Source organism: Oratosquilla oratoria, chromosome 30 (assembly GCF_046742065.1).
Source record: "Oratosquilla oratoria isolate Oo_2021 chromosome 30, ASM4674206v1, whole genome shotgun sequence".
Taxonomy (NCBI): Eukaryota; Metazoa; Arthropoda; class Malacostraca; order Stomatopoda; family Squillidae; genus Oratosquilla; species Oratosquilla oratoria.
Window position 1 is genome coordinate 27,964,250 of NC_134806.1, and position 27,018 is coordinate 27,991,267.

Consider the following 27,018-nt stretch of genomic DNA (forward strand, 5'->3'; position numbering starts at 1 on the left):
TTACTCAAGACTAATAGACATAGTGCAAGAAAGAAATGGATGGGCTGATTGTGCATTCCTAGACTTGCAAAAAGCCTCTGACAAAGTACCTCACAGAAAATTACTAAAAAAAACTGGAACACATAGGAGGAATACAAGGAAACCTACTAAAATGGATGGAGGACTTTCTGACTGGTAGAAAGATGAGAGTAGTGCTCAGAGAAAAATATTCAGATTGGAAAGAGGTGATCAGTGGAGTACCGCAAGGATCTGTACTGGCACCAATAATGTTTGCTATCTATATGAATGACATGGACGAGGACGTGAACTGCTACATGAGCTTCTTTGCTGATGACGCCAAACTGTTAAGGAAAGTAGAGACTGATGAGGACTGTGAAGCACTGCAAGAAGACCTAAATAGGGTATGGAACTGGAGTCAGAAATGGGAAGTGGACTTTAATACTAAGAAGTGTAGCATAATGGAGTTTGGAAAAAGCAAAAACAGAATATCAGGAAAATATACAATTGGAACCAAGGAAGTAAAGAAAGTAGGATCCGAAAAAGATTTGGGTGTAATTATCACGAACGACTTGTCCTAAGATATACAGATTAACAAAATTGTCGGGGAGACTTGCAACTTGCTAAGATCAATAAAAGTGGCATTTACATACTTGGACGAAGACATGATAAAAAAAAATATTGGTTACATTGATATGGCCTAGATTAGAGTATGCGGCGACATTGTGGTCCCCCAGTACCAAAAAGAATATAAAGAAAATAGAAAGAATCCAAAGAGCAGCTATAAAAATGGCACCTGCACTTGCAAACCTATCATACGAGGAGAGATTGGCTAAACTGGAGTTACCGACACTGGAGCAAAGAAGCGAGGTGACCTACTGACCATCTACAGAATCATGAAAGACACAGATACTTGATAGAGAGAACTTACTTAACTGGGACAAAAGAAACACAAGAGGACATGGGGAAAAAAAAAACAAAATAAAAACAAAACCAAACTAAAAAAAAAAAACAAAACAAACAAAAAAAAAAAAAAAAAAAAAAAAAAAAAAAAAACAGCTATAGAAGAGAACTGAAGAAAAACAGTTTTCCACAGAGTTTTGGACACTTGGAACAAACTGGATAATGAAATAGTATGCGCAAAAACCATTCATGAGTTTAAAAACAAACTAGACACTGAGATACAATGGCGGGACATCACGAGCATAGCTCCCTTCCCGCAAAATACAACTAGGTAAATACACATACATACGCCACATACACACATACATACGCCATATACACACAAACACATACATATGCCACATACATACACCACATACACGCACACGCACACACACACACGTACACATACATACAGTTCTCGGTATTTAATATGGAATGTCAGCATACGCGGATTTGGTCATACACGGTAATTTCAGGAACCTAACCCCCCGCGTTATTTGAGGGACTCCTGTATACTCTTCAAAGCATTGGAAATGTGCAATACTCAAGACCATGATTGAACTATTCCTTGGGAAAGAAATTTATTATAAGAAAAATGAGAGATCTGGGACTGTTGCTGAAAGACCTGTCATGGTGACTTTTTGCTATATGGTTTAGAGGATGAAAAGCCTTAAGAAACCCTAACCCATCCCAGGACTGAAAAATGCATCAGTGGTACAGTTCCTATAGTGAAAGGACTAACATAAAAAGTATACAAATTGCAATAAAATTTGCTCCCAACCACAAGTATGTCATACAAGGAGAAAATGAAACAATTAGACCTGTAAACATTGAAGGATTGAAGAGAAAGATGTACTTGACGTGGTTCAGGTTACTGAAAAGGGTGTACACTGGGGTCTAAGAGGCATTGAAACTATGTTGAAACATGAATCACCCCCATCTTACAAGACAGAGAAATTTGAACCTTTTTAAGTTGTTTGAATGTCAAATTTGCGAGTTTAGGGGTAGGAGTTTATTGAGGTTGAATCAGTTGTCAAAATGTGAGCCATTGAAATCCATGACCCCAGTGTAACATTCAAAGACTAGATCTCTTTGGAATGGAAGGTCAACTATATTTAACCCCTTCAATACGGGCCAAAATCTCGTGGGCAGCATTAGCTGCCAGATGTGCGATGTTGCGTCATAACACTCGCATTATAAAAAATAAAGTCACCACTGTATTAATCGTTTTCTCTTTCACCCGTGAATTTTGATAACCATAGAAAATATGATGAAGCCAGTTTACAGAGTATGGGGGTCACGCAGGTACAAATACAATAAATATAATCAGGACGCCAACATCGGCATCCTCGCGTACCCACTTGCTGCTCATGACGCCTATGTAGGCGTCACCATATGGAAGGGGTTAAAGGAGATATAACCTAAGTTGGAACCATAGATGTATATAATAGTAGGCATTATCATAGTAAGAGAACCTCACAAGTGTTTCTCTCCTGTATACTACAATTAGGCAAATGTATGCAAGTGATCTAATTGCAATGTTTTAAGCTATGAAAGGAGTGAACATGCTTGATTAGTGTGACATCTTTGAACGAGAACAAAGAACAAGAGGCATATCAGTATATATATATATATATATATATATATATATATATATATATATATACACACAGGTAGTCGTCGACTTACGACCTATGCGACTTACGACTGATCGACTTTACGACCACGAGATAGTGCAATAATATTCAACATTTAATAGAGTAATAGAATTGCAATGTTATGCCTGGCAGTGCAGAACAATTACTCCGCACGCCGCGAGACGCTAGTACGATAGTTTTGCCAGGCTACCAACAGCGTCGGCATCCCAGCCAGCTAAATATTCTTTCAATTTTTTTTTTTTTTAAGTAAAATGTTTCCTAATTTTGCATTGCATTTTTATATGTTTTGCAATCAATAAAATGTAACAAATAAACTTCATTTTATGCCTGGGCTAGTTTGTTGATAACAATATGTTCCGTACAGTAAGTAAACGGAAAAAATGTGTTTTGAAATAAAAAAAAATCCTAATTTTGCCTTGCATTTTGTATTTTTATATGTTTTGCAATTAATAAAATGTAACAGTAAAACTTTTTTAAGCCTAGTCTGTTGTCGATAACAATATGTTCGGTACAGCATTTTGTATTTTTATGTTTTCCGATTAATAAAATGTAAAAGTAAACTTTGTTTATGACTAGTCTGTTGTCAATAACAAAATTTTCGGTACAGTACGTAAACGTAAAGAATGTGTCTTGAAATAAGAATTTTCCTAATTTTGCCTTGCAATGATTTTAATGTAACCAACAAAAAAGTATTTGTAGGGCAAAGATGACAGGACTATTCAGTATGCGTAGGCCTAGGCTACGTTTCCTAACGAAAATTATAAAAAAGTTAATTAATATCAAACAATGTAGCTCAAAGATAAGATTTTATTCAGTATGCATACGTTTCCTAAAGAAAGTCTGATGGTAAAATAATAAAAAGGTTAGAAAATACTCGCACAGTATTAGATATCATAGGTTAAAGATGACAGGATTTTATTCAGCATGCTTAGGCCTAGGCTACATTTCCCAAAGAAAATCAGATAAAATTATAAAAAGGTTAAAGAATACTATACAACATAGTTCAAAGATGCTAAGATTATTTCAGTATGCTAAATATAATATACAATATATATGTACAGTAACAAAAATATTTAAAGGGTAATATATATTATATATATATATAAAGACCGACTTGCGTCCAGATCGACTTACGACCTGTCTGTCGGAACCGAACTAGGTCGTAAGTCGACGACTACCTGTATATATATATATATATATATATACACATACAGTGAATCCTCCTTATACGGTAATTATCTGGTAAATTCACAGTTGCGGTATATGGTAATTACTACCCTCGATTCTATTTACGGTAAGAAAAATTCACAGACGGTATCTGCTCGTGTTTTGGAGGTAAAATTAGATATTCTGAAGAGGAAAGAGCAGGGAGAAGGTACGCCTAGCATAAGTCGAAACTTGGATTCGGTATACGTTAATTCCAATTTGCGGTAAGGTTTTCAGGAACGCATATGTACTGTATAACGAGGACTATATATTACACACACACATTATATATTCATAAAATAATTTGGAACAAGGAACAGTCAAGTCAAATAAAATGGGGCCATACAAGGAGGAAAAAAGAAAAAGGAAAAAAGTGCACGGTCAAACAGGGTTGACATAGTGACCCATGCTGGAAAATTTTGTGTTTCTAACGCCTCTAATGGGGAATATACCAACTGGAACCGATTTGTGAAGGTCTTATGTTCTCTTGCTGTCTCCTCCATTCTTATGCATGTTCTTGAGTTTACAACCCCCCCCCCCAATAATAATATAATTAATAAATACATATAGAAAAAATCCACAGCTTATATCACCTGGACAAGAGAAGATAAAATGGGTAGGGGTGATGGTTGAGAGAAATAATGTTGAAAGCAAGAAGCACATCCAAGTGAAGGCAAGGATGAAGCAAATCAACCTAGAAATTAGAACTAAAGGACTCGATAGAAGACTCATTGTGGCACATGCCTCCCCCTCACTCCAAGGAGAGCTTGCAACATAGCAAAATATCAACATGACGATTCTATGCCTTAGAAAAAACTAATCTAGCTCTTATCTATATACACCAAGGGCTTCTTGAGTCTTCTAAAGGAGGTAGCCAAGGGAAAACACCCACTATCTACCACGCCTGACATTATTTCTTATGAGCCTTTTCAGCTCTTACGAGATACTAAATATTGTCAATTGGGAGGAATGGGAAGCAAGTAGAAAATTAGATTCCAGTTAAATATAGCAATGCAGAACAACAATCCAATGAGAAAGGATACTTGGGTAAGGAGAGGACATTCCTGAAGTTAGACCTGCTCCTAAGAGCCAAATATTGTGGTTCTTTTAATTACTTTCGCCATACAAGAAAAAAGTGATCATGTAACAAATGAATTTCAGTTGGCAGGCAAGAAAAATGAGCAAAGGTCAATTTAATTTTGGAAAGATACTTTATGCTTAAAGAATTTTTTTCCAAGAAGCTAACTAGATGGAATTCATGAATACCACTGGAGGAGGAGGAGAAAAAAAAAAAAAAAAATCCTGATCATACATGGGAATGAACAAACATGTGCTGAGGATCTGTGGAAGGAGTAAGCAAAAACACCAGTTCAAAAGGTGTCATTTATATATATATATATATATATATATTTTATATACACACACACACATACATACACACTCGAGATTAATAGATATAATACAAGAGAGATGGTTGGGCAGACTGTGCCTTTCTGGATCTACAAAAGGCATTTGATAAGGTACCACACAAGAAACTAATTAGGAAAATAGAGTCAATAGGTGGCATCAGAAGAAAATTATTGGAATGGACAAAAGACTTCCTGACTGGGAGGAAAACGAGATAAATTCTCAAATTGGGAAGAAATGATAAGCGGTGTCCAGCAGGGATCAGTACTGACCTTGATCGTGTTTGCCATATACATAAATGACATGGATGAAGGAGTTATATGGATTTCTTTGCAGACGATGCAAAAATACTAAAGAAAGTAAGAACGGAGGAGGATTGCAACTCATTACAACAAGACTTGGACACTATCTGGAAATGGACTCAAAAGTGGGAAGTGAAATTCAATATCAAGAAATGTAGTATAATGGAATTTGGAAAACGTAAAAACAGAATATCGAGAGATTATAAAATGGGTGAAGAAGAGGTCAAAAAAGTAAAATAGGAAAAAGACCTTGGAGTGATGATCAGCAAAGACATGACACCGAACAAGCATATTAATAAAATAGTTGGAGAAACCTACAATTTATTGAGGCCAATAAAAGTGGCATTTGTCTATTTGGACAAGGAAATGCTAATTTTTTTTAAACTACATTAATAAGACCAAAACTCGAATACGCAACAACACTATGGACCCCCCAGTACCAAAAGGAATATAAAAAAAAAAATTGAAAGAATACAAAGAACAACACAAAACTGGCACCAACTCTTTCCAAAATGACATGAACAAAGACTGTCCATATTTGAATTACCAACTCTGGAACAAAGAAGGGAAAGAGGAGACCTACTAACTATAGACTTATGAAAGGAATGGAAATCTTAGATAAGAATGATTAATTGAAATGGGACAATGGAAACAAGAGGACACAAAAAAAAAAAAAGATAATTACAGAAGAGATCTGAAAAAACTTCCCACACAGAGTGATAGATACTTGGAACAAATTAGACAAAGAAACAGTGTGTGCAAACAATATTAAAGATTTTAAGAAAAAACTTGATGCTGAAAGATACAAAGACAGGTCACCACGAGCATAGTTACCTTCCTGTATAATACCACGAGCATAGCTCCCTTCCTGTATAATACAACTAGGTAAATAAACATGTATACTGCAACATCAGCAATCAAACAGTTTGGGGAAATTGGAGAACAATAATACAACAAAGGGATCTTACAAATGAACTATCATTGACAATCTGCAAGGAGGAAAAAATTGAAAGTGATATTGTCAATAAATGAAGAAATGAACCAGTTGTACAGGTTTATCAATGGTAAATTGGGATAAGAAATCACTAAGCTAACGGTGGGTGGTGAAGTTTGAATTCAGCAAAGGCAGAAATAATGAATATTTCCAACGTCTTCTAAACAAATTTTTTAAAGGAAGGGAAGGGGAGCAATAATTTGGGTTTAGGGAATTAACCACTTCAGTATGACTCAAATTCTTGTGGGCAGCATCAGCTGCCATATGTAATTTGCATAACACTTCACATTTCAAAAGTCACTGCTGGATTACTCGTTCCCTTTTACTCCGAGTAATAAAACATAAAAAAAAAAAAATGTGATCAAACCAGTTCACAGAATCTGGGTAACTCGTGTACAAAAAATACATATATAATCAAGACCGTTGGCATCCTTGTGTACCTACTCACACCTTACAACACCTACGTAGGCATTATACCGAAGTGGTTAAGGACAAGCCAGTACCTCGAATCAAAACTGAATTTGTGAAAGGATTGCAAAACACTAATGGATCACAAATCTTTCGAGATCAATATTTTAGCAACAAGTTTGGCTATAGATCAAAGGTATTAAACCTACAGAAGAAACTCAATTAAACAAGTCCCTATGATGGAAGTTTTAAATCAAAGGCAGAATATCTTGGTTTAGCAGAAGCATGTTCACTAAATTAGGCGCTTTTCTGATGACAGTGCACATGGCTGAAAGCTTGAATCAGCAATATATTCTGTTAAATTGAGCATATTCTGCTTAGTAGCAAAACCGATAATAGAATGGTCCAGGAAACAATATTGCCAAACTTAAGAGCATCAGTGGCATATTCCATAATTAGACACTTGCCGGTGCCCCTAAACTCAATAGAAAAATAAATTTTGTGAACCCTCTCTTGGCTGAGTTAGTCTGCAAAATTGAGCTTCTACCGTATTTAGTTTTTACTAGTGATTGATGAGCTGCATGAGAAGAAAGGGCTGGGTGGACTGTGTTGGGCCCTAATCCTGAAGAAAGAATAAAAGAAAAAAGAAAAAAGTTTGACAAGTCTATGCCAAGAGAAATGTAACTGTGGCCAAAGCAGTCACCTTTGCCCTTAGACAGTTAAGAGTGGGTAAGTCACTGTTAGAAATCTGTGAAGTGCAGGATTTGAACCCATAACTAGGTGAATGAGAGACCACCACATTTCTGATTATACAATAAGTGCACTAGGGCTTCTATAAAGTACCTCACAGTTGTCTTACATGTAAACTGGAGCATGTTGGACCAAGAGAACTGGTCTCATGGATAAGATTTTAGGAAGGGAAAGTAAATGAGGACAATGGTAAAAGATAAGATGCCAGGATGGTGAGTATATGCTGCAATTTCTTTTACTTCCTAACATTCATTTGGTTGTGCTAGTACGATTTACAATGGATGACAAGGGTGGAGTCTAGTGAATTGTGTACCTGTGTGATTATATTTTTTGTAGGTTATCTGGAGTGATAAATAACACTGAATTTGTGTGAGGCTTCCATTCTATTAACAACCCCCCCCCCCCAAAAAAAAAAAAAAAAAAAAAAAAAAAAAAAATTATATATATATATGCAGAAAAACCACCAAGGAAAAAGATAAACTGATGACCAAGCACTTTTGTCTATTCAGACATCCTCAGGGTACATGTACCATGTACCCTGAGGATGTCTGAATAGACGAAAGCACTTGGTCATCAGTTTATCTTTTTCCTTGGTGGCTTTTCCACATATTTAGAATCACGAGTTTGTGATTTCTCATGCGTGTATATATTTTCTACATTATCCTTATGAAAAATCCATTCAATAAAAAATTTGAAAAATTAATAAATTATACATACAGCACCCAATTTGTTACAGATCTATCTTCTCTATCAGTTATTGAAAATCTGGTCCTAAAAAGAATCTGAACACACATACCTTCACTAACTCACTGTTTCAAATGCTACTTCACCAGAATGCATCAAACCTCACTTAAACACTGTAAGGCTTCAACATGGAAAATCATGATGATGGAGGGTAAGGAGCCAATGCCAAGAGAGTAGCAGCGGCTGATACTGTCACCTTTGCCCTGATCACTTGGACAGTTTGGGCAGGTAACAAGTCACTGCTGGGAATCAGGAGCAAGGTATTCAAGTTCACAACTAAGCAAAAGCAAGACCAGCATGCTTCTAATTACACCACCAACACAGAGCAATGTTGGCATTCATTATCCAAGAAGATTTTGATAGCCCTTAGACATCTCAATAAAATGATCATGGGAACCTAGTGCACACCAATGGCAAGGAATGGCCAACAAACTTCCTAGTTGGCAGTGAATGGAGTACAAGGGACCAAAACATGATACAATGGGGTCTCGAAGGAACAACTATCACTAATGCTGCTCTTGCATGACCTTTCCACCCTAATCTCAAAGCACAATACAAAAGCTCTGGCACACAGATGACCAAACAATAGCTCAGTACAGGTTTCCTCCACTATACGATTGGGTTACATTCCTGAAAACAAAATCGAATAACAAACAATTGGATAGCGAACTTAAGTTTTAATAGGATTTAATGTGGAGAATGGCCTTGGCCTAGCCTACAGATATATATAAAACTTTTCCACACCATCCATAGGGGTAGTGTAAGACGTATATTTTTTTATACAGTGGTTTCCTAAGTAGGCCTACATCCACTGGAAAGAGCAGAAAAAGAGGCTCTGTAGAATGCCACTATTCATTAGTTACCCTATCCCACACAGCACAGTGGATGGGAAAATGCCAGGCAGACTGGAAAGGTGCAGGGGAGTCTGGATCAGCTGATGCAGGGCAGGGGGCTGGGTGGGAGGAAGCAGCAGGTTTGAAGATGCTGGAAATGGTGGTTTGCCTTGCCTTTTTTTCCCCTTGGCCTCGAATCTCTGTAGACCTTGAAGGCTTGCACCACATTATAGGCAATTGTTCCACTGTGCTGGGTTTGATCCCATTCTTATTTTTTCAATGATTGCATCTAGGCCAGACAACACCTCAAAGTGTTTTGATGTCCAGGCCTCGCTGGGGCACATCATCACCACCACCACCATGTAGTACTTGTTCTTGTTCCAACTCCATCAGATCTTCATTGCTGAATGGTTTGTCATGGGACTGTAGCAATTCATTCACATCTTCATCCACCTCCTCGAAGCCAGCCATATGCAGCCTGACGATGTCCTTACAAATGGGTGCCATGTCACTGAATCCAATGAAGTCATCAGCTGGCTTGACACACTTGGGTCACAGTTTCTTCCAGCAGCCATTCATTGTTTTTTTCTGTCACCTCCTTCCATGCTGCATTGTTTTGTCAATAGCCTTCTTGATATTATAATTGGCCTAGAACTGCTTCACTGTGGGCTTGTCTGGGCTGTCAGTCATGTTAATCAGCTAATCCATTGTGTGGTGCTGGTAATATGCCTTGAAAATGGCAATCACACCTTGGTCCAGGGGCTGGACAGTGCTGTCATGTTTTTGGGCAGAAACGTCACCTCTATGTTGTCTGTCCAATCTTCCATAATTATGTGGCTTGGGGCATTATCAACCAGCAGGAGGAAACAGTAATGTTTTCTTTGGCAGCATGGTCATGCAGTGCAGGGGACAAATGATTTGCAAAATAATGCAGTTTCATAAAAGACATCATCCAGGCCTCCTTGTTGGATCTGTGTATCATGTTTCTTTCACACAGCCCTTAACCCTAGGGGTGTACTGATTAATTGACATTGGCAAGAATCTGCACTTTTTTGGTGATTCAGCATTGGGAATATTGTTGATGATTAAGTCAGTTCAGTAATTCACCTATTATTCATTGTTCTGGTGGTTGCATAGGGCCATGCAACATGTTATACAAGATATCACTACCAAATAATCATTGCTTTATTTTATTTTCACATAGCATCACAACCGTAGGGAATGTGGTGGCAAATATGCTGGGGTAGTGGTAAACCTACACTGCCGTCTAGTGCCATAAGTTTCGAAAATATTATGCAGAGGTAATCTGCAGACAAGGATGTGCGACTAGAGAAACTTAAATAGCAGTACAATTCGGAGTAAATGTTAGAGCAAATTATATTAATTTTTAATTTTATTTTTGTATTTCTTGGATAAAATTATTGTAATTATTATTTTTTAAAGAGCAAAGTTTCTACAACAGAAATTAAGTGAGTAAAACTGGAGTTAATCGTCTGGGCGTCTGTGGACTGTCGATTTTACCTACTTGTATGAAAAATTGGGACAGATTAACTCCCACTTACTCCACAGCAATTCATAGCCAAATGAATAGTTTAAAGAAAAATTTCACGTATTTTGACAAGTAAATACATAATACACCTTCATGCTTTTTAACAATGACAGCTATGACTGACTCGCATTTAGATTTGTTGTCAAATTCCCAATCACATGAGTCAAATTTGGACAGTGAAACTTACAAAAAATCTTCATCTGTTCTGACACTATAAAGCAAGGATAACTTTTGTTCCCTCCCACTGGAACAACATGAATTGGATTCCTTGAGTTGAAGAGACCACAACTCATATCCTGAACTTGGAAAAGTTGCCAACAAAATGCTGTACTCTCCACCATCTTCAGTGGAGAGTGAACGCCTCTTCAGCACTGGTGGTTATGTCTCCACCCCAAACCATAAATGGTCAACTCCAGAACAGGGGAGAAATTGCTGCTGTTGAACTTCAATTTGCAATTGTTTATCTTTGACTAGTAACCCATGGAATGCAGCAGTACTCGGGTAAGTCAGCACACCAAGAAAGAAGAAAATTTAATTTTTTTTTTCTTGTCTATAAAGGGGGGGGGGGGGAAGAGAGAGAGAGAAAATCCAACCAGTGGTGGATATCTGGAACAAACAGGACAAAACAATAGTGTGAGCAAAGACTATACATGAATTAAAAGCAAACTAGACACCACCAGATACAAAGAAGGGACACCTCAAGCATAGCTCCCCTTCCTGTTAGATACAACTAGGTAAATATATCTCATCCATTACAGGTCTTAACTGCATGTATGTATGCATGTCTATACATATGAACACACAACAAGGTAAGGTTTTCCTGTATTACAGAAATTACATGTCCACAGAGTTTAAGACCAATGACTGTTGGTCACCAAATTTCAAAACCAATGACCCAAATAATATTTCACTTGCCACACATTACAAGAACTGTAATGTAATTTTTTTTTTTTTTTACTACAAAATCATCCTACCAAATCAAAGTCACATACATGAAAACTACCGTGACCTATATGACTGCATCAACTATTATACATATATATATAAAACTAAATGTAAAAATGGCAACTCATCCTGTCTACAAAAATTTCTTTCTGGTGTATGTGTATATGCACACACGACATAGCCCACACTAAAACAAATGAACTTGAATGGAAGTGATACTTGGAAAATTAGGATCAAGTCCAAATTAGAACTATACATGAATTTGTAGCTAGGTATGACACATTGGAGAGTAAAAGACAAAACCCCAGAAGTGTTGCGCCTTTCCTGTATACTACACCTGGGGAAACACTATATACAGTAAAACCTCTGAACAAGACTAATTGGAGGAATTCCAGCCTGAAACACAGGTCTGGACTAACTGGGGGGGTAGGGAGGGTACCATGGAACTCTCAAATTCACTTGAGTAAACCTGACATTCAGCACATTTTCTCTGGATGTTTGGGTCTCCCATTCTTTCACTCCTAGATGTGTAGATATGTCTGATCACAATACAATTGCTAACCCCTAACTTCTTTAATTACCCTACAACTTATGGTATCTATATAATTTTACTGTATTTCATGGTGTAATAAAATCCATACAAAAAAACTAGACATAACTGGCATGTACTATATACACATACACACAAAGTACATTAAAGTATAATACCAAAATGTATGAGTCAAGTAGAAAAAAATGTGGTACATTAACAGCATGTCAGAGGCAGAAAAACTGTATGGGAATTGAGCAAGGCAGAGGAACATGGATCATCTAGAAGTTTTCGTGTCTTGTACTCGTTGTGTGACAGACTAAACTCGGTCTAAACTAAACACCTGCATCTGACTTTTGAATAGTTGCCCAGTCCTGAATGAGTTGTTTATCCAAAATATGGAGATATGATTATGTGGGGTTAATCTATATATATATATATATATTATATATATATGCAGAAGAAATCACTTGAACATGTGATTCTAGTATGCAGAAAAACCACAAGGAAAAGAACAGAAATGAGACCGAACACTTTCATCCATATCTTGAAAATGTCTGAATAGACAAAAGCACCGTCTCATTTCTGTTATTTTCCTAGTGGTATTTCTGCATACATACATATATATATACACACACAGTGAGCGCAAAAACTGCACATGAATTTAAAATCAAATTGGATGCTGGAAGATACAAAAGCGGGTCACTACAAGCATAGCTCTTCCTGTAAAATACAACTATATTTGGAAGAGTATGTGATAGAAGAAAGCCAAAGATAAATGTGGGTAAAAGTAAGGTGATGAGATGTACAAGGGGTGAAAGTGGCAGTAGACTGGAAGTGAGCATTAAGGGAGAGCGACTGGAGGAAGTGGATAGTTTTAGATACTTGGGTGCAAATGTGGCAGGAAAAGGTGGAGTGAAGGTGGAGGTAGAATGTAGATTGAGAGAAGCGAGTAAATGCCTTGGTGGATTAAAGAGTGTAATGAGGAACAGACATTAGGGAATGGATGCTAAGAGGAGACTGTATGAAGGAGTGATTGTGCCAACAGCACTGTATGGGGCAGAAACATGGAACATAAGAGAAGAAGAGAGGAGTTTGAATGTGTTTGAGATGAGGTGTCCGAGATGTATGATGGGGGTTACTAGGCTAGATAGAGTGAGAAATGAGCAGGTGAGGAGAACAGGGGTGGAAAATGAGCTGGGAGATAGGGTTGATGAAAGAATATTAGGATGGTTTGGACACATGGAAAGAATGAGTGAAGAAAGACTAGTAAAAGAGGTATGGAAGGCAGATGTGGAGGGAGTGAACATGAGGGGACGTCCTAGGATGAGGTGGATGGATGGGGTAAAGGGGGCTTTGGGGAAGAGGGGGATGTCTGTTGAGGAAGGATGGGAGAGGACAGAAGACAAGGGTGAATGGAGAATGGTTGTATATGGATGATGATGTGATTGCATGAGGTGGAATGGGCAGGGGGTGGGGGGTGATGAGGTAGTATGTGTGAGCAAAATTTTGATGCAGCTCAAAGGGATTTCTCCCCCATCCTCTCCTTTTATGCAATGGGGGGACGGAGAGGGGGGGTCGCCGATTTAATGAAGCAGCCTTCATGTGGATGTGCTGTCTTGCAACACTGCTTCTGACCCAGGGCAGTGGACAAGGTGCAGGGATGACCCGTCATTCAGGAGGTGCTCAGAGAAGAGAGAGGGTGGAGGGGTGTGGAGTGTATTCAGGGATGGAATGGGTGGAAATGATTTTATGCCTTTCCCTTTTTGGCTACCTCCCTTGTAAGGGGGAAAAAGCCTTGGTATATGTATGTACCCTCGTATGTAGGTATGATTTATTGAAGATTAAGAAACAAGGCCCCATAAGTGTTGCTTTCCTATATACTACAATTTGAGATGTATATACTGTATACATTGACACAAGAGGTCAAACCCACGCCAATAAATGTCAGAAATCAAGGTTTTTTTAGTGTAAACCATGTAATTTTGAGGCACTTTCTACCCCAAATAACTTTTTATTTCTTTTAGCCCATCCACCCCCAGGTGGTGGAAATTGGTGGCTGTCTTGGAGTTTGTTTATTGATCAAAGTGTGAATGCATTTTTTTTTTTTGTATGTATTGCTTGGTACCAGGGGGAGAAATGAGGAAGGGAGGGAATGAGAGAGAAGAGAGGTGAGAAAGAGGGTGGGAAGAGAGAGGAGAGGGAAAGAGAATGAGGAGGAGGGAGGAGGAGGAGGGAGGAGGTATGGGAGAGAAAGGAGGGGTGAGAGAGGAGGGAGGGGGAAGAGGTCAGAAGAGAGAGAAGAGGGGGATGAGGGGGAAGAGAGGGATGAGGGGAAGAGAGGGATGAGGGGAAAAGAGGGAGGAGGGAAGGAGGGTGGAAGAGGTAGGGAGGAGGGAAGGAGGGTGGAAGAGGTAGGGAGGAGGGAAGGAGGGTGGAAGAGGTAGGGAGGAGGGAAGGAGGGTGGAAGAGGTAGGGAGGAGGGAAGGAGGGTGGAAGAGGTAGGGAGACGAGAGATCAAAGAGATGGAAGAGAGGGGAGACACACAAAGAGTGCCAACTCCAAAGATTCTTAAGAGCCTTCCTGATATAATATCAAAACCAATTGCAGCTGCCAACATCAGACAGAGGAGTTGGGTAATATACCATTATTAAGAACTAGAGTGGAAACCCGTTGGATAAACACTGCTAAAATGTGGCTTAGAAGAAAATACAATGGAAACTGAAATTTGCAAAGCATTTGAGGGATTCTGTGTATATCTTCTATACATAGGCATTGATACATGGAATAACAGAAATAGTGCAATCAATCCAGAGAATATAAAGTGAAAATTGATCAATGGCGACACCATAAGCATAGTTCTTATGTACAATTGCAATTGTTATATATATATATATACACACCATAGGCTTTCCCCCCAACAAGGGAGATGTGTGTGCGTGTATTTACCTAGTTGTATGTTACAGGAAGGGGAGCTATGCTCATGGTGACCTGTTTTTGTATCTTGCAAGATCAAGTTTGTTCTTAAATTATTGTATGGTGTTTGCACACACTTTCTTTGTCCAGTTTGTTCCAGATATCTATCACTCTGTGTGGGAAGATATTCTTTTTCAGGTCTTTTCTGTAGCTGTCCTTCAAGTTTCTTTGCATGTCCTCTTGTTTTCCCCCAGTCCCACTTTAACAAGTCCTCTCTATCAAGAAGTTCCTTGCCTTTCATAATCCTGTAGATGGCTAGTAGGTCTCCTCATTCTGTTCTTTGCTCCGGGGTTGGCAATTCCAGTTCTGCCAATCTATGTTCATGTTAAGTTTAAAAGTGTTGGGGCCATCTTTGTCGTTGCTCTTTTTATTCTTTCTGATTTCTTATATATATATTTTTTTGTACTGGATGACCATATCATTGCTACATATTCCAGTTTTGGCCTTGTCAGTGTTAGTACTTTTTTTTTTATCATTTCATTATGCAGGTACTTTTTTAAAAGTCACCTTTATTGATCTCCACAGATTGTACATTTCTCCAACTATTTATATGTTTATCTGGAGACATGTCTTTGGCAATGATTACTCCTAGGTCCTTTTCAAAATTTACTTTTTTCATAAATTATATTTTGTCCTGATATTCTATTCTTGCTTTTCCCAAATTCAATTATACTGCATTTCTTGATGTTGAATTCTACTTCCCATTTCTTGTTCCATTCTGAGACTTTGTTCAGATCACTAACGACTCCCAGTCTTTTTCTGAACTAGTTTTCTTTAAATAATTGTGTGTCATCCACAAAGTTCATGTAACATTCAATACTTTCATCCATGCCATTTACATATATAGCAAACATTATTGGAGTTAGCACTGACCCCTGTGGGACGCCACTACTCATTTCTTCCCATTTTGAATATTTGTCCCTGAGCACTACTCATTTTTCTTGCATGTAGGAAATCCTCTATCCAATTCAAGAGTTTTCAATGTATCTATTGTTTCCAGTTTATTTAGCAATTTTCTGTGTGGTACATTATCAAAACCTTTTATAAGTCCAGGGAGGCTCAGTCTGCCCAGCCATCCCTTTCTTTTTCTTGCAATATTTCAATCTTGAATAGAAACAGGTCAAATTAGTGGGAAAAAACATGCACTCCCTCCCTCTTATCTTGGCTCCTCCTGGATAACAGGTCATCCATGCATCTTGCCCACTGCCCTGGGTCAGAAGCAGTGCCACAAGACACAACAAGGCTGCTTCATTATATTGGTGACCCCCCCTCCCCCCCATGCAGAAAAAGAGAAGATAGGGAGATATCCATAGAATGTATACATATACATACACACACACACAGAACTTGAGAATGCTCTAACATGAGTGAAACATACTCAAACAATAGCATTTTAATTTGAATCCCCAATAATTAGCTTCAATAAGAAAACTTAAGCCTATCAAGTTGATTCACGCCCAAGCTGCTGCCAAATTCAACTCATGTGTGTGTGTATTTACCTAGTTGTTTGTGTATACACACACACATTCCTAGCCTAGTTGACTTAAAAGCCCAAATAAATTTGAACTGCCAACAAGAAAGTGATATAGCATTAACAGGAATGCCAGTGGTCTGCCTCCATGACTGGAAATTTTCTGATGGTGGAAAGGGGTGTTCTTGTATAGCACACTTCACCATCAGCACAAAGTCCTTTGTGGCTGTGGTCCATGACTTAATTCTTATACTGTAGTGGTCTCAGACAGGAAAACTTGGGCTAAACAACTCTGGTGAGCTATTTTTTAATCTGCACACTATAACATTTCCTAACTTTGACATGTCTATACTTGTCACCCATGCACACCCAAGGCACCCAAACATGCATACTTTATCATAACACCAAGGGATATTACAAAATTTTGTGGTACTCTCCATCAACTGGTCAAGGAAGTATTAGAATGCCAAGTCATTCTTTGGAAACCACTGGTAGTCTAATACAGGTCAATTTTCTTACAAATGTGTGAAAATTAGCTGAGAGTATATACTTTCTACTGGTATGTAGTTTAGGAGTTATAAAGTGAAGAATGTATGTTTTGTGAAATAACCCAGCAGAAGAGGTCAGGCAGGGTCAATCTTTGATGCGAGGGTTTAGGACCCTGCACTTGGATTATAGAAACTGCTGATATCGAAGCCTTGTTAACCTATTGGGCACATTTTGCAGTGGCAGACAGCCACCAGATAACCCCATAAACCACTAAAGGAAGAAATTATGTTGTTCAGGTATGGCTAGGGTGTGGCAGTGTAAGATATGTCCAATGTGCCTCTCTCTCTCTCTTTTTTTTTTCTCTTTAAACTATTCTATGCTGGTAGTCTTAGTGCTGGATGGTGATCTGAATGACAGTATGCCAACATCTTGTGGGCATGCAACACTCATCACATGGCTGTGCAGCTTGCAAATCTTGCTAGGCTTGTGATCCAATTTTTAAGTTATTTCCAACACAAGCACATCAATCAATCCAATGACCCAGATCTATCATGCAGGAGACCCACAGCAGCTCCTAGGTAACCAGCAACATCCACTGAATTGACCAAAAGTCACTCAAGAAGAAATAGTGCCATCTGAGTAATGCTAGGGTGGAGCAGTGTAAGATGTGGATATGTGATGTCTTCAAATGTTAGTGGAATCTATATTACACGACTCCATATTGGTCATTTGTAGTGGAAGCTATATGTAATTCTTAGTTTGTTATTTGTCACTTATTTCAGGTATTGATCATCATGTCCAACTCCAAAGACTTGAGAGTTATGATCGACTTTAAAATATCAGGCAGAATCTAAGCTACATCCACAATGCATTGTTTTAATATTTGCTGGTAAATAAAGCCATACCTAGGGCCACTAGAACATTATTTCCTGAGGCACAAATCACAACTGCAGCAGCCAGGCTCCCTACTCATGCACCAACAAAATATACTTTGCATACAGAAATTAAATTCTAGCCAGGCCTATTCTGCATTTATTTGTTTTTTTTGTGCTGGAAGATGCTGTATGCAGTTATGCTAGTATGCTTTTTGGTTCTCTTGTCCCACCCTTCCTTTATTTCAGGGCTAAGCGAAGGTTTTGTGATTGCTTTAGTGTGGGTGTGTTGTATGGTGCAAGTGGTAGGTTGTTGATGCTTGAGATGTATGACATTTTATTCCCAATTGGTTTGGGTTTCTATTATATAACAAGATCAAGAGGACTGTTGCAATAATTCATATACAAATTGCTTTTTTATGGAGGACGAGAGAGAGGGTAAGGACTAGCAAAGAGTGCTTATTCTACTTGCTACAATTAACACACAGGACACTTTACAACCAATGTACCCTAAGTCAGCCCAATCTAAAACCAAATTTAAGATCAAAACTGACCAAAGAAATCAAAGGAATTCCATTAATAACTCCTTTCCTACATGCTATATTTCAATTACATAACACCCATACATTCCCAGTGGTGTGGTCTGCATAATACTCCACAAAGGGGATTGATAAAAGTTTAATGCAGTCAATTTTTAGGAACTTGGGGACATCTGTATGGACCCAAGTCACACAACTTTCTTTCATGACTGGGGACTAATCCCCCCCTCCCCCCCACTTACACACACTGCCCTCTTCCCTAACGTTTTCCTTTACCACCTCTAGACTTCATCTTTAAGGAATTTTATACCCAAGGAGAGATGTAAGGGTTATCTGATGAAACAAGGTGAAGGATACAAATGATCAGATAGCACAGAGTAGCTAACAGTCTTGCTAGATATGCGAGGAAACAGTTACTGGGCTTCACATCACTTGAGGAAAAGAAAAGAAAAGAAAAGAAGAAAGAAAGAAAGAAAGAAAGAAAGAAAGAAAGAAAAAATATATATATATATATATATATATATATATACACAAAATAAATTAATAAAAATAATTATATAAATAAATAAATTATATATATATATATATATATATATATATATATATATACACACACACACACACACACAATGGAAGGGCAGAGCGCCATGGAAAATAAGAGAAAAAGAGGTCTGAAGGCTGTTAACCAGTTTTACATGTATGAGGTAACCCAAGAGAATTCAAAATTGGGTCTTCTAATTGGATATAAAAATGCAGGACAATTGGGCATGTATATACCTATATGCACATGCAAAATGTATACCCTGCCATCATTAATGACAGGTGATACTGTTCAGTTCATTCATAGGAGAGGAAACTAATGAGAGACCCAGGAAAACCACATGAAGGTCATGGAACAAACTGAGAAAAAACCCATGTCTTATAGATGTTCTCTGTAATACATTAGATATTGATAGAACCCAAGCAATCTTAGAATCTAGTGCAATTCTTAACTTGGACCCCACAAGTGTAACTTTTCAATGGCATTTAAATCTATTGGAAAGTACAAGTAAAAATCAATGTCACATTTGCAAGAATATGGAATTCAAAGAAAATCCTTATATAATTTTTTTTTATTTATTATTATTTTTTTTTTTTCAATTTTAAACTTGGTCATTGTGGCCCCCTAAATATGGTTGTGGGCCATGTCACATTTGCAAGAATATGGAATTCAAAGAAAATCCTTATATAATTTTTTTTTATTTATAATTTTTTTTTTTTCAATTTTAAACTTGGTCATTGTGGCCCCCTAAATATGGTTGTGCCCTTGGCTCCTTTCATATAAATTATATATGGCTACATACACGTTTGTACTGTGCAACTAACAAGGCAAAGAAACAAGCCCAAATCTCCGATTTAACCGGTTAGGTGAATCTCCTATGGATATGGTGGCACGAACGCACACAAAACATGACAATATTCTGCCCTACCCAAATCCAAGCAACTATATTCTTATCCAATTACCTCCCTATCCATTGGCCATGCCTTGCCATAAACAAAATGGCCATAAATTTACAAATTTTGAGATTACTTTCAACCTGAAATTTCCCCGCGTCTGTATTCACACAATGTGAATGTGCTAAGCCCGAGTACTCATAATGCCGCATTTAGTTTAACGGAAACCGTCATTCTGGAACCAAAGAACTGCGGTGAAAAAGAGACCAAGACTATTCCTACAACGCAGTTTACCATGCTAGTTAGAACGCACTTCCATCTATGAATAATACAGAAATATAGTTTTTTAACAGAAATGCACTTATATTCTCAAGACATTGCCACGACTGACGTTTTATCCAATTCCATTGTCCCAATTCCTAATTCATTGCCCTTTTCCGTGAAACTCCTACATTCTTACTCTCAGAAAACCACACAATTCATAGATAGGACCAGGACAAATGAAGTCCAGGGAGTGCCAGTGGTAATGCTGATCGATCCCGACTCCACGAGGCCAGCAACCAGCGAGACGAATTTAGGTGCGCGCCATTTCCTTACTAATGTCAACTGCTAACTACTTCCGGACATTATGTGATAACATTAACTCTACAAGTCTGTGTTCGTTTCAGCATAGTTCCAATCCAAATAGAACCACATAAGTTAGCCCTTGTCATTCATTCGCATACACTAGACCCACATCACACCCGAGTTGTATCAAACCAACACCCCTCTGCTGTAAACAGCGGCAGAGATCACAACATTTTAACTTAAATATCTGATTTTGGGGTTACTCACCATCGTATCTTTCAGCCTGCTCAGCAAGCTTAGCCCTGTATACACTATCCTCCCGCTCCGTCATGGTTAATAGCCAATATTAGCGCAGATGAGGTCCGATTTTTGGAGTTTACAACAGGACGTCGAAGCACCAACACAGTCCAATATGGCAGCTGAAGCTAGGGCGGTGCGCACAGTGTATTCATCCGCCGCCACCACCTGTCTCGCGCACACACCAGACAGACGCACACACACGCGTACGTACACAGACACGCACACTCACGTACGTACACACTCTCCACATCCTCTCATGCTTCCTTCTTTCCACGTTTGCTCCCACGGTACGCCCAATTCATCTCCATCTACTCCCTTATAGCAACTAAAGTTGTACCATATTGCACATATATTGATTTTCCAGAAACGAAATTTAAGGGTACGGCACCAAAGAGAACACAGCTGAGTGGCCTTAGTCTGAACTAACTTTGGTATTTCTTTATCATGCACGCTGTTCGTCGTCCAAGAGGGTGTGTAATGTTTCCACAGGGAACATCATTACCGTGTTAACAAGGAAATAGAATCAATTTGAATACTCGAGATGAACATAAAACAAAGGATTATTCCCGAAGATGAGTCATACTGTTAGTCACGTGTGACCCCAAAAAGATATCTAGGAAGCATGCACGGTCCATTTCCCACCAGTAAGGTATCCATCGAAAAATTAACTCAGGGTGTCTTAACCCTGAGGCAGACAACACATGTTTCATTATAATGCGGGGGAAAGAAAAATATTGCAATGTAGTGATTTAAATGATCAATTGGAGGTTAAGGAACTGAAAGGTACGAAAGTGAAAATAGTGGTGAGACGATAAAAGGCACTGTGTGAAAACGAATAGCATTTTTTTTTTTTTTTTTTGCAGAGGGTAGATTTCTTGATCGCGTAAAGCGTGACTAGATATGATCTATCTATCTACACTTAAACCTTACAGGATCAAACGTCCAGTAGTATTCTACGAGTACATGCTAGTCTCCAATAAGAAAATATGGTAATCACGTTTTTTAACTTTACTAGCCCTCAACCTTCAATCTCCTCTGCATCACTTCTGACTCCTCTTGTTTGCGATATTGTCCTCAAAGACTGAAGTGTTACTGTTTTGAAAATACCTTCTGGATCAAAAGACCTAATTCTGCATCGTTATTCTATTGATCTTGTGGATCCTTACAAGTCTCAAGGCTACACAACCATCTCCACTTAACTATTGCAATTGAATATCTATTTAATTCTATATGTGCCATACAAACCTTAGTTTGCATAAAACGTTTATCCACACGTGAATCCTTGGGAAAGGTTGAGAAAGATCTATTCCCGTCAGTTGTATACTTATCAATTTATATATTGTTCATTTGTTTGTTTACTTATTTGCATATTTGTTTGTTTGTTAGTTTACTTATTTGCATATTTATTTTTTCATCTGTTTATTTATTATTTTATTTGTTTACTTATCCAATTCGCAGGGTTCATTCTAGCTTTTAAGGTAAAAAAAAATACCAAATGGAAATTCCATGAATATCTTCGGAAACTTATTGCTATAACACCGACTTTTGCCCAAACACTAGATAGATCAATGGTTCCTTACCTGGGGCGCACGCACCCGAGGGAGGTGAGATTTGAGAAACACGAAGGCTCAAGAAACTGAAGCTCAACGGCAAGATTTCCATACTGATTTCTGGATCCCATTCATAAACTCAGCTGTTACTAGAGTTTTCAAAACTTAATGTCATAATTGTACATATTCATTTACCTTTTAAACTTTACAACTCTACGTTAAGCATTGTTTCAATGAAAATAACAGTAGCAATGTGCGAGTAATTCCTTGATAGGAACAGGGATGGAAATGAAAACAGCACTGGGAAAAGTAACCATTGAAGTTCCACAGAAATCGCTGATGGTGCCTGTCATGTTCTTTGTGTTGGTATACATCAACGATCTTCATGAGGGCGTATAAATATATCTGCAGATGGCACTAGACTTGATGGAGATGACAGATGAAAATCAACAAAGCCTGGCCGCCGGTAATACTGCATCCTTATCTCTTTTCTTCTGTTATTTTCATGGTCAATGCTATTCAGAACATGATAGCTGGGTTCCTTCCCTCCTCACGAGAATATACAGTGCTATATTTTCTTCCACGTTTCTCCTTTTCTGTGCAATTTACTATTGCAAAAGCCAAAGAGTAGGTATTGTCATTCATTCCGCTGCGAGGCTGTCCAACTCTTATCCTCTTGATGCCTTCCCTTGTCTATCGCTTGGATTCTCGAAAAAAAGTTAATTTTAAAACTCAGGCACTTGGAATTTGTGTACTGATATTCTTAATAGTTTTCTATTTAGAGCGGCCACACTGCAGGCATTTTATTGTTGAATTCTTTGCCTCTTTGATGTCCTCTGAAACATGTGTATGAAAAAGAAAGATCTAGACAAAATATACAACTAGAGGAAAACTTACAAATTAAATTTGATGACAGTAAATGATGCATGCCCATACTGCACATAAGAGCCAAAAAAGGACAACGGAAACAAAGTTTATGAGAAGATCCAAAGAAATTGAGATGTTAAACATCTACGACAAACAGTCAACAACAGTCTTAACCATACAATCATAATTAGAAAAGCAGATGCGTGGTTGTCAAACGTGAATTAGAATGACATCCAATTACAGACTCCAGAAAAAAAACTAATCACATTGTAATCCACATTTGGGACAGGATAAAACAGGCTAATAAGAATTCACGACGTCACAAGAGGAGTGCCAGGGATGCTAGAAAATAGAAATAACGAATGTGGAAAAATATTGGAAAGATGATGAACCTGTTTATGTATGACAGGGAAAACAGTTTATAAACAGAAATTTATGTAAAGGTAGCGGGGATAATAACTGGAGACTGAAACTCAGTAACGCTTGAAAATAAAAATAAAAATGTAGAGCGGAAGCAATAGAGGCCCAAAGAATTTAGAATTTTAGGAACTGACAACGCTTTACCTTACTAGGAGTTTCTCACTTCCCGCTTCGTGAGTGTGGGATGGTGGGTCAATTTGGTAGAATTACAAAGAGACTTAAAGAAATGACACATGAGGAGAAAAGGAAACAATTGGAGTGTCAAACGTCATCAACGAAGGGAGAACAAGCATAAACCTAAAAAAAAAATACTTATGGATAGTGTCCAGAAATGCACACCACACATTGCGCGCGTGATCGCGAGTTGCAATAAACCTTTAAAAGGATGATTGGCTTCTACAATGTATATATATATATATATATACTTTTTTTTTTTTTTTTCTAACGGTGCTTCTATGTTTGTGCACAATCTCGCGGAGCCGGACTGCAATACTCGTACCTTTTATTTCAAGTATTGGTCTAGCTAGTCATGGATGCTTATAATTTGGTTAGATTTCTTTTAATTGTGAAGGGATAACTGAGGTGTTGGTGTTTTGTTGCTCAAGACTTGGTGTGGTTAGTGTTGTTTGATTGGGCAAATGAGATTGTAGGTGGTTGTTGCAGTGTTGCGTAAATCAGACATTCTAGTAGTATAAATGAGGGAACCTATGGACGTATGGGGGGAGAGGCTTGACTGTTTCTACGTGATTTGTTGCGTGCGGTTCGCAATATCTTTGCCACATGTTTAGCAGTGTGGATCGGAAGACCGGGAAGTAGTCTTACTGGAGTAGACTGGAGTCATTAGAATGGGTAGACACAGGTTTTCGAGCCACCTTCTCGGTTCGTTTGTTGCCGGGGATGCCAATATTGGTATCCGGCAGGGGGTTATACAGTATATTTGAAGTGGGTGAAGACTTGGATAACCACGAATGTATTTAGTAGACCAGAGGACGGTGGAACTGGAGGATGGAAATCGTTCGTAGAGCACTTTGCGAATCTGAGATAATTATATAGGATGAGGGAGAGGGAGCCGTGTGTAATACGAGTATTTAGGATGGCAAGGATTGCGAAGAGCTCATCTGTGAAGATTGGAGCGATGGGAGGGAGGGATCCAGATCATGTTGTTGGGAGTAATTCTGCATAACTTATTCTTTTGTTAGAACGGGAGCTGTCATTATATATGATAATAGTTATTTAATGAGCAAACAGATGGAAGAGAGATTCCTATAAAAGGGGCTCGGGTGGGCTTTGTTATGGAAAGTATTTTGTCGATTATTTTTAGTGTGAATGGCAGGTCTGCCATTCTCTTGTCATTCAGATGGGCATTGTGTAGGTATTTGTCAAATTCTTGATGATTTGTAGATGAATACCTAGGAGGTATCCGCTCTCTGTGCTTATGCTTAGGCCAAAGGAGCATATAGAAAGAATAGTATTCGAAGGGCTGTGGGTATGGTGGAGGAGAGTGCTTGACATCCGTAATCGAATTTGCTTTGTAGTAGGTTCCAAAGCGATCGTCTGTTTGATCCGAACTTGTGTGTGATAGAAAGCTTAGAGTCGGGATCCTTATAGATACCTAAAGTGAGTACTCCTTGTGAGGCTACTGCCGAGGATCAGGCCCATTTTTTTTTTGGGGGGGGGGGCACCGGGAGGGTGGCGTCCCCTAGTTGTATTGATGGTGTTTCTTCGCATTAGCGTCGTCTTGTCTTCATAGTACATGGTGACTGACTCTGAGGTGGAGAAATGGTGTGCATGGTCTTCGACCCATTGGTTTACTTGGGGTACGGCTTCTTCTTCTTCTTTTTTTCTTCGTCTTCTTCATCTTCCTCTTCTTCTCCTTCTCCTTCTCCTTCTCCTTCTCCTTCTTCTTCTTCTCCTTCTCCTTCTTCTTCTTCTTCTTCTTCTTCTTCTTCTTCTTCTTCTTCTTCTTATAATTATCATTATTATTATTATTATTATTATTATTATTATTATTATTATTATTATTATTATTATTATTATTATTATTATTATTATTATTATTATTATTATTATTATTATTAATTATTATTATTATTATTATTATTATTATTATTATTATTATTATTATTATTATTATTATTATTATTATTATTATTATCATCATCATCATCATCATCATCATCATCATCATCATCATCATCATCATCATCATCATCATCATCATCATCATCATCATCATCATCATCATCATCATCATTATTATTATTATTATCATTATTATTATTATTATTATTATTATTATTATTATTATTATTATTATTATTATTATTATTATTATTATTATTATTATTATTATTATTATTCTATGAAAGAGGGCAAAGTTCCTCGGAGTCCTGGAAGGTAGAATTTGTGTAGGTCCATAGTTTCCAGTCGATTGGGAGAACGCCTTCCGTCCATATTCGGTTGAAGATGTTTAATGTATAGGATATTGCGTTGGTGGGTAAGTGTCGTATCATGTCAGATTGTACATTATCTGGGTCTTGAATAGTCGTTTTAAGTTGGAAAGGGAGGTATAGTGGAAAAGACGCCGGGATACTGCAGGAAGATCTTAACAAATTGTTCGCATGGTCGGTGAAATGGCAAATGAACTTCAATATCTCAAAGTGCAGTGTTTTAAACGTAGGTTTACACAACCCAGAAAGAATATAGAGCTTAGATAACACCTTTTTAGAAAAACTGAATGTGAGAGAGACTAGGGAGTGCTAGTGAGTTCTACCTTAAAGTAAAGATTAACAGTAGTTGTGATCCAAGGGCAGTCTTTTAGGGTATAGATTTTGATCCGTGGTTTGTGTGGCTAGATGCCACGAATAGTGTTTTTTGCAATTGATTTGGCTACTTAGGGGAGAGGAGGATATGACTTTGACCATTGTTTTGGAGGACAGGGGGGTCGGGGCAGGAGAGTTTATTGGAAATTCATTTTTATTTATACCATATTTTAGAAATAGGGGTTTGGGAGTATGTTAAATTTTTGCTAGATTGGCAAAAATGCTATATATTTTGTTCTTCTTGATACGTTCTGTTTCTGTCATATATTATTTTTATTAATATAGTATTATTTCTAAGAAAATATGCTGAATTCAGTATTTTTATGCTAAATCTGGTCACCCTGTTTGGGATGTGATTGTTGATATATAGGTTCGTTACGAGTTTCGACGTGCATGACGCTTTTTTTCATCTTTTTTCTCAATGGGCTGTAGTGCAATTTGGAT

At 37.9% G+C, this 27,018-nt stretch overlaps 1 protein-coding gene across 1 annotated transcript in view; it reads right to left on the bottom strand.

Moving 5' to 3' along the window:
• Positions 1 to 21,092, bottom strand: part of 14-3-3epsilon (tyrosine 3-monooxygenase/tryptophan 5-monooxygenase activation protein epsilon) — a 57,944-nt gene extending 36,852 nt beyond the window's left edge. Inside the window, exon 1 of the mRNA XM_076212687.1 lies at positions 20,883 to 21,092. Within this exon, the coding sequence (XP_076068802.1) occupies positions 20,883 to 20,946 (64 nt within the window). The 5' untranslated portion in view covers positions 20,947 to 21,092. The remainder of the gene's footprint in view (positions 1 to 20,882) is intronic.
• Positions 21,093 to 27,018: the final 5,926 nt, after the last annotated feature.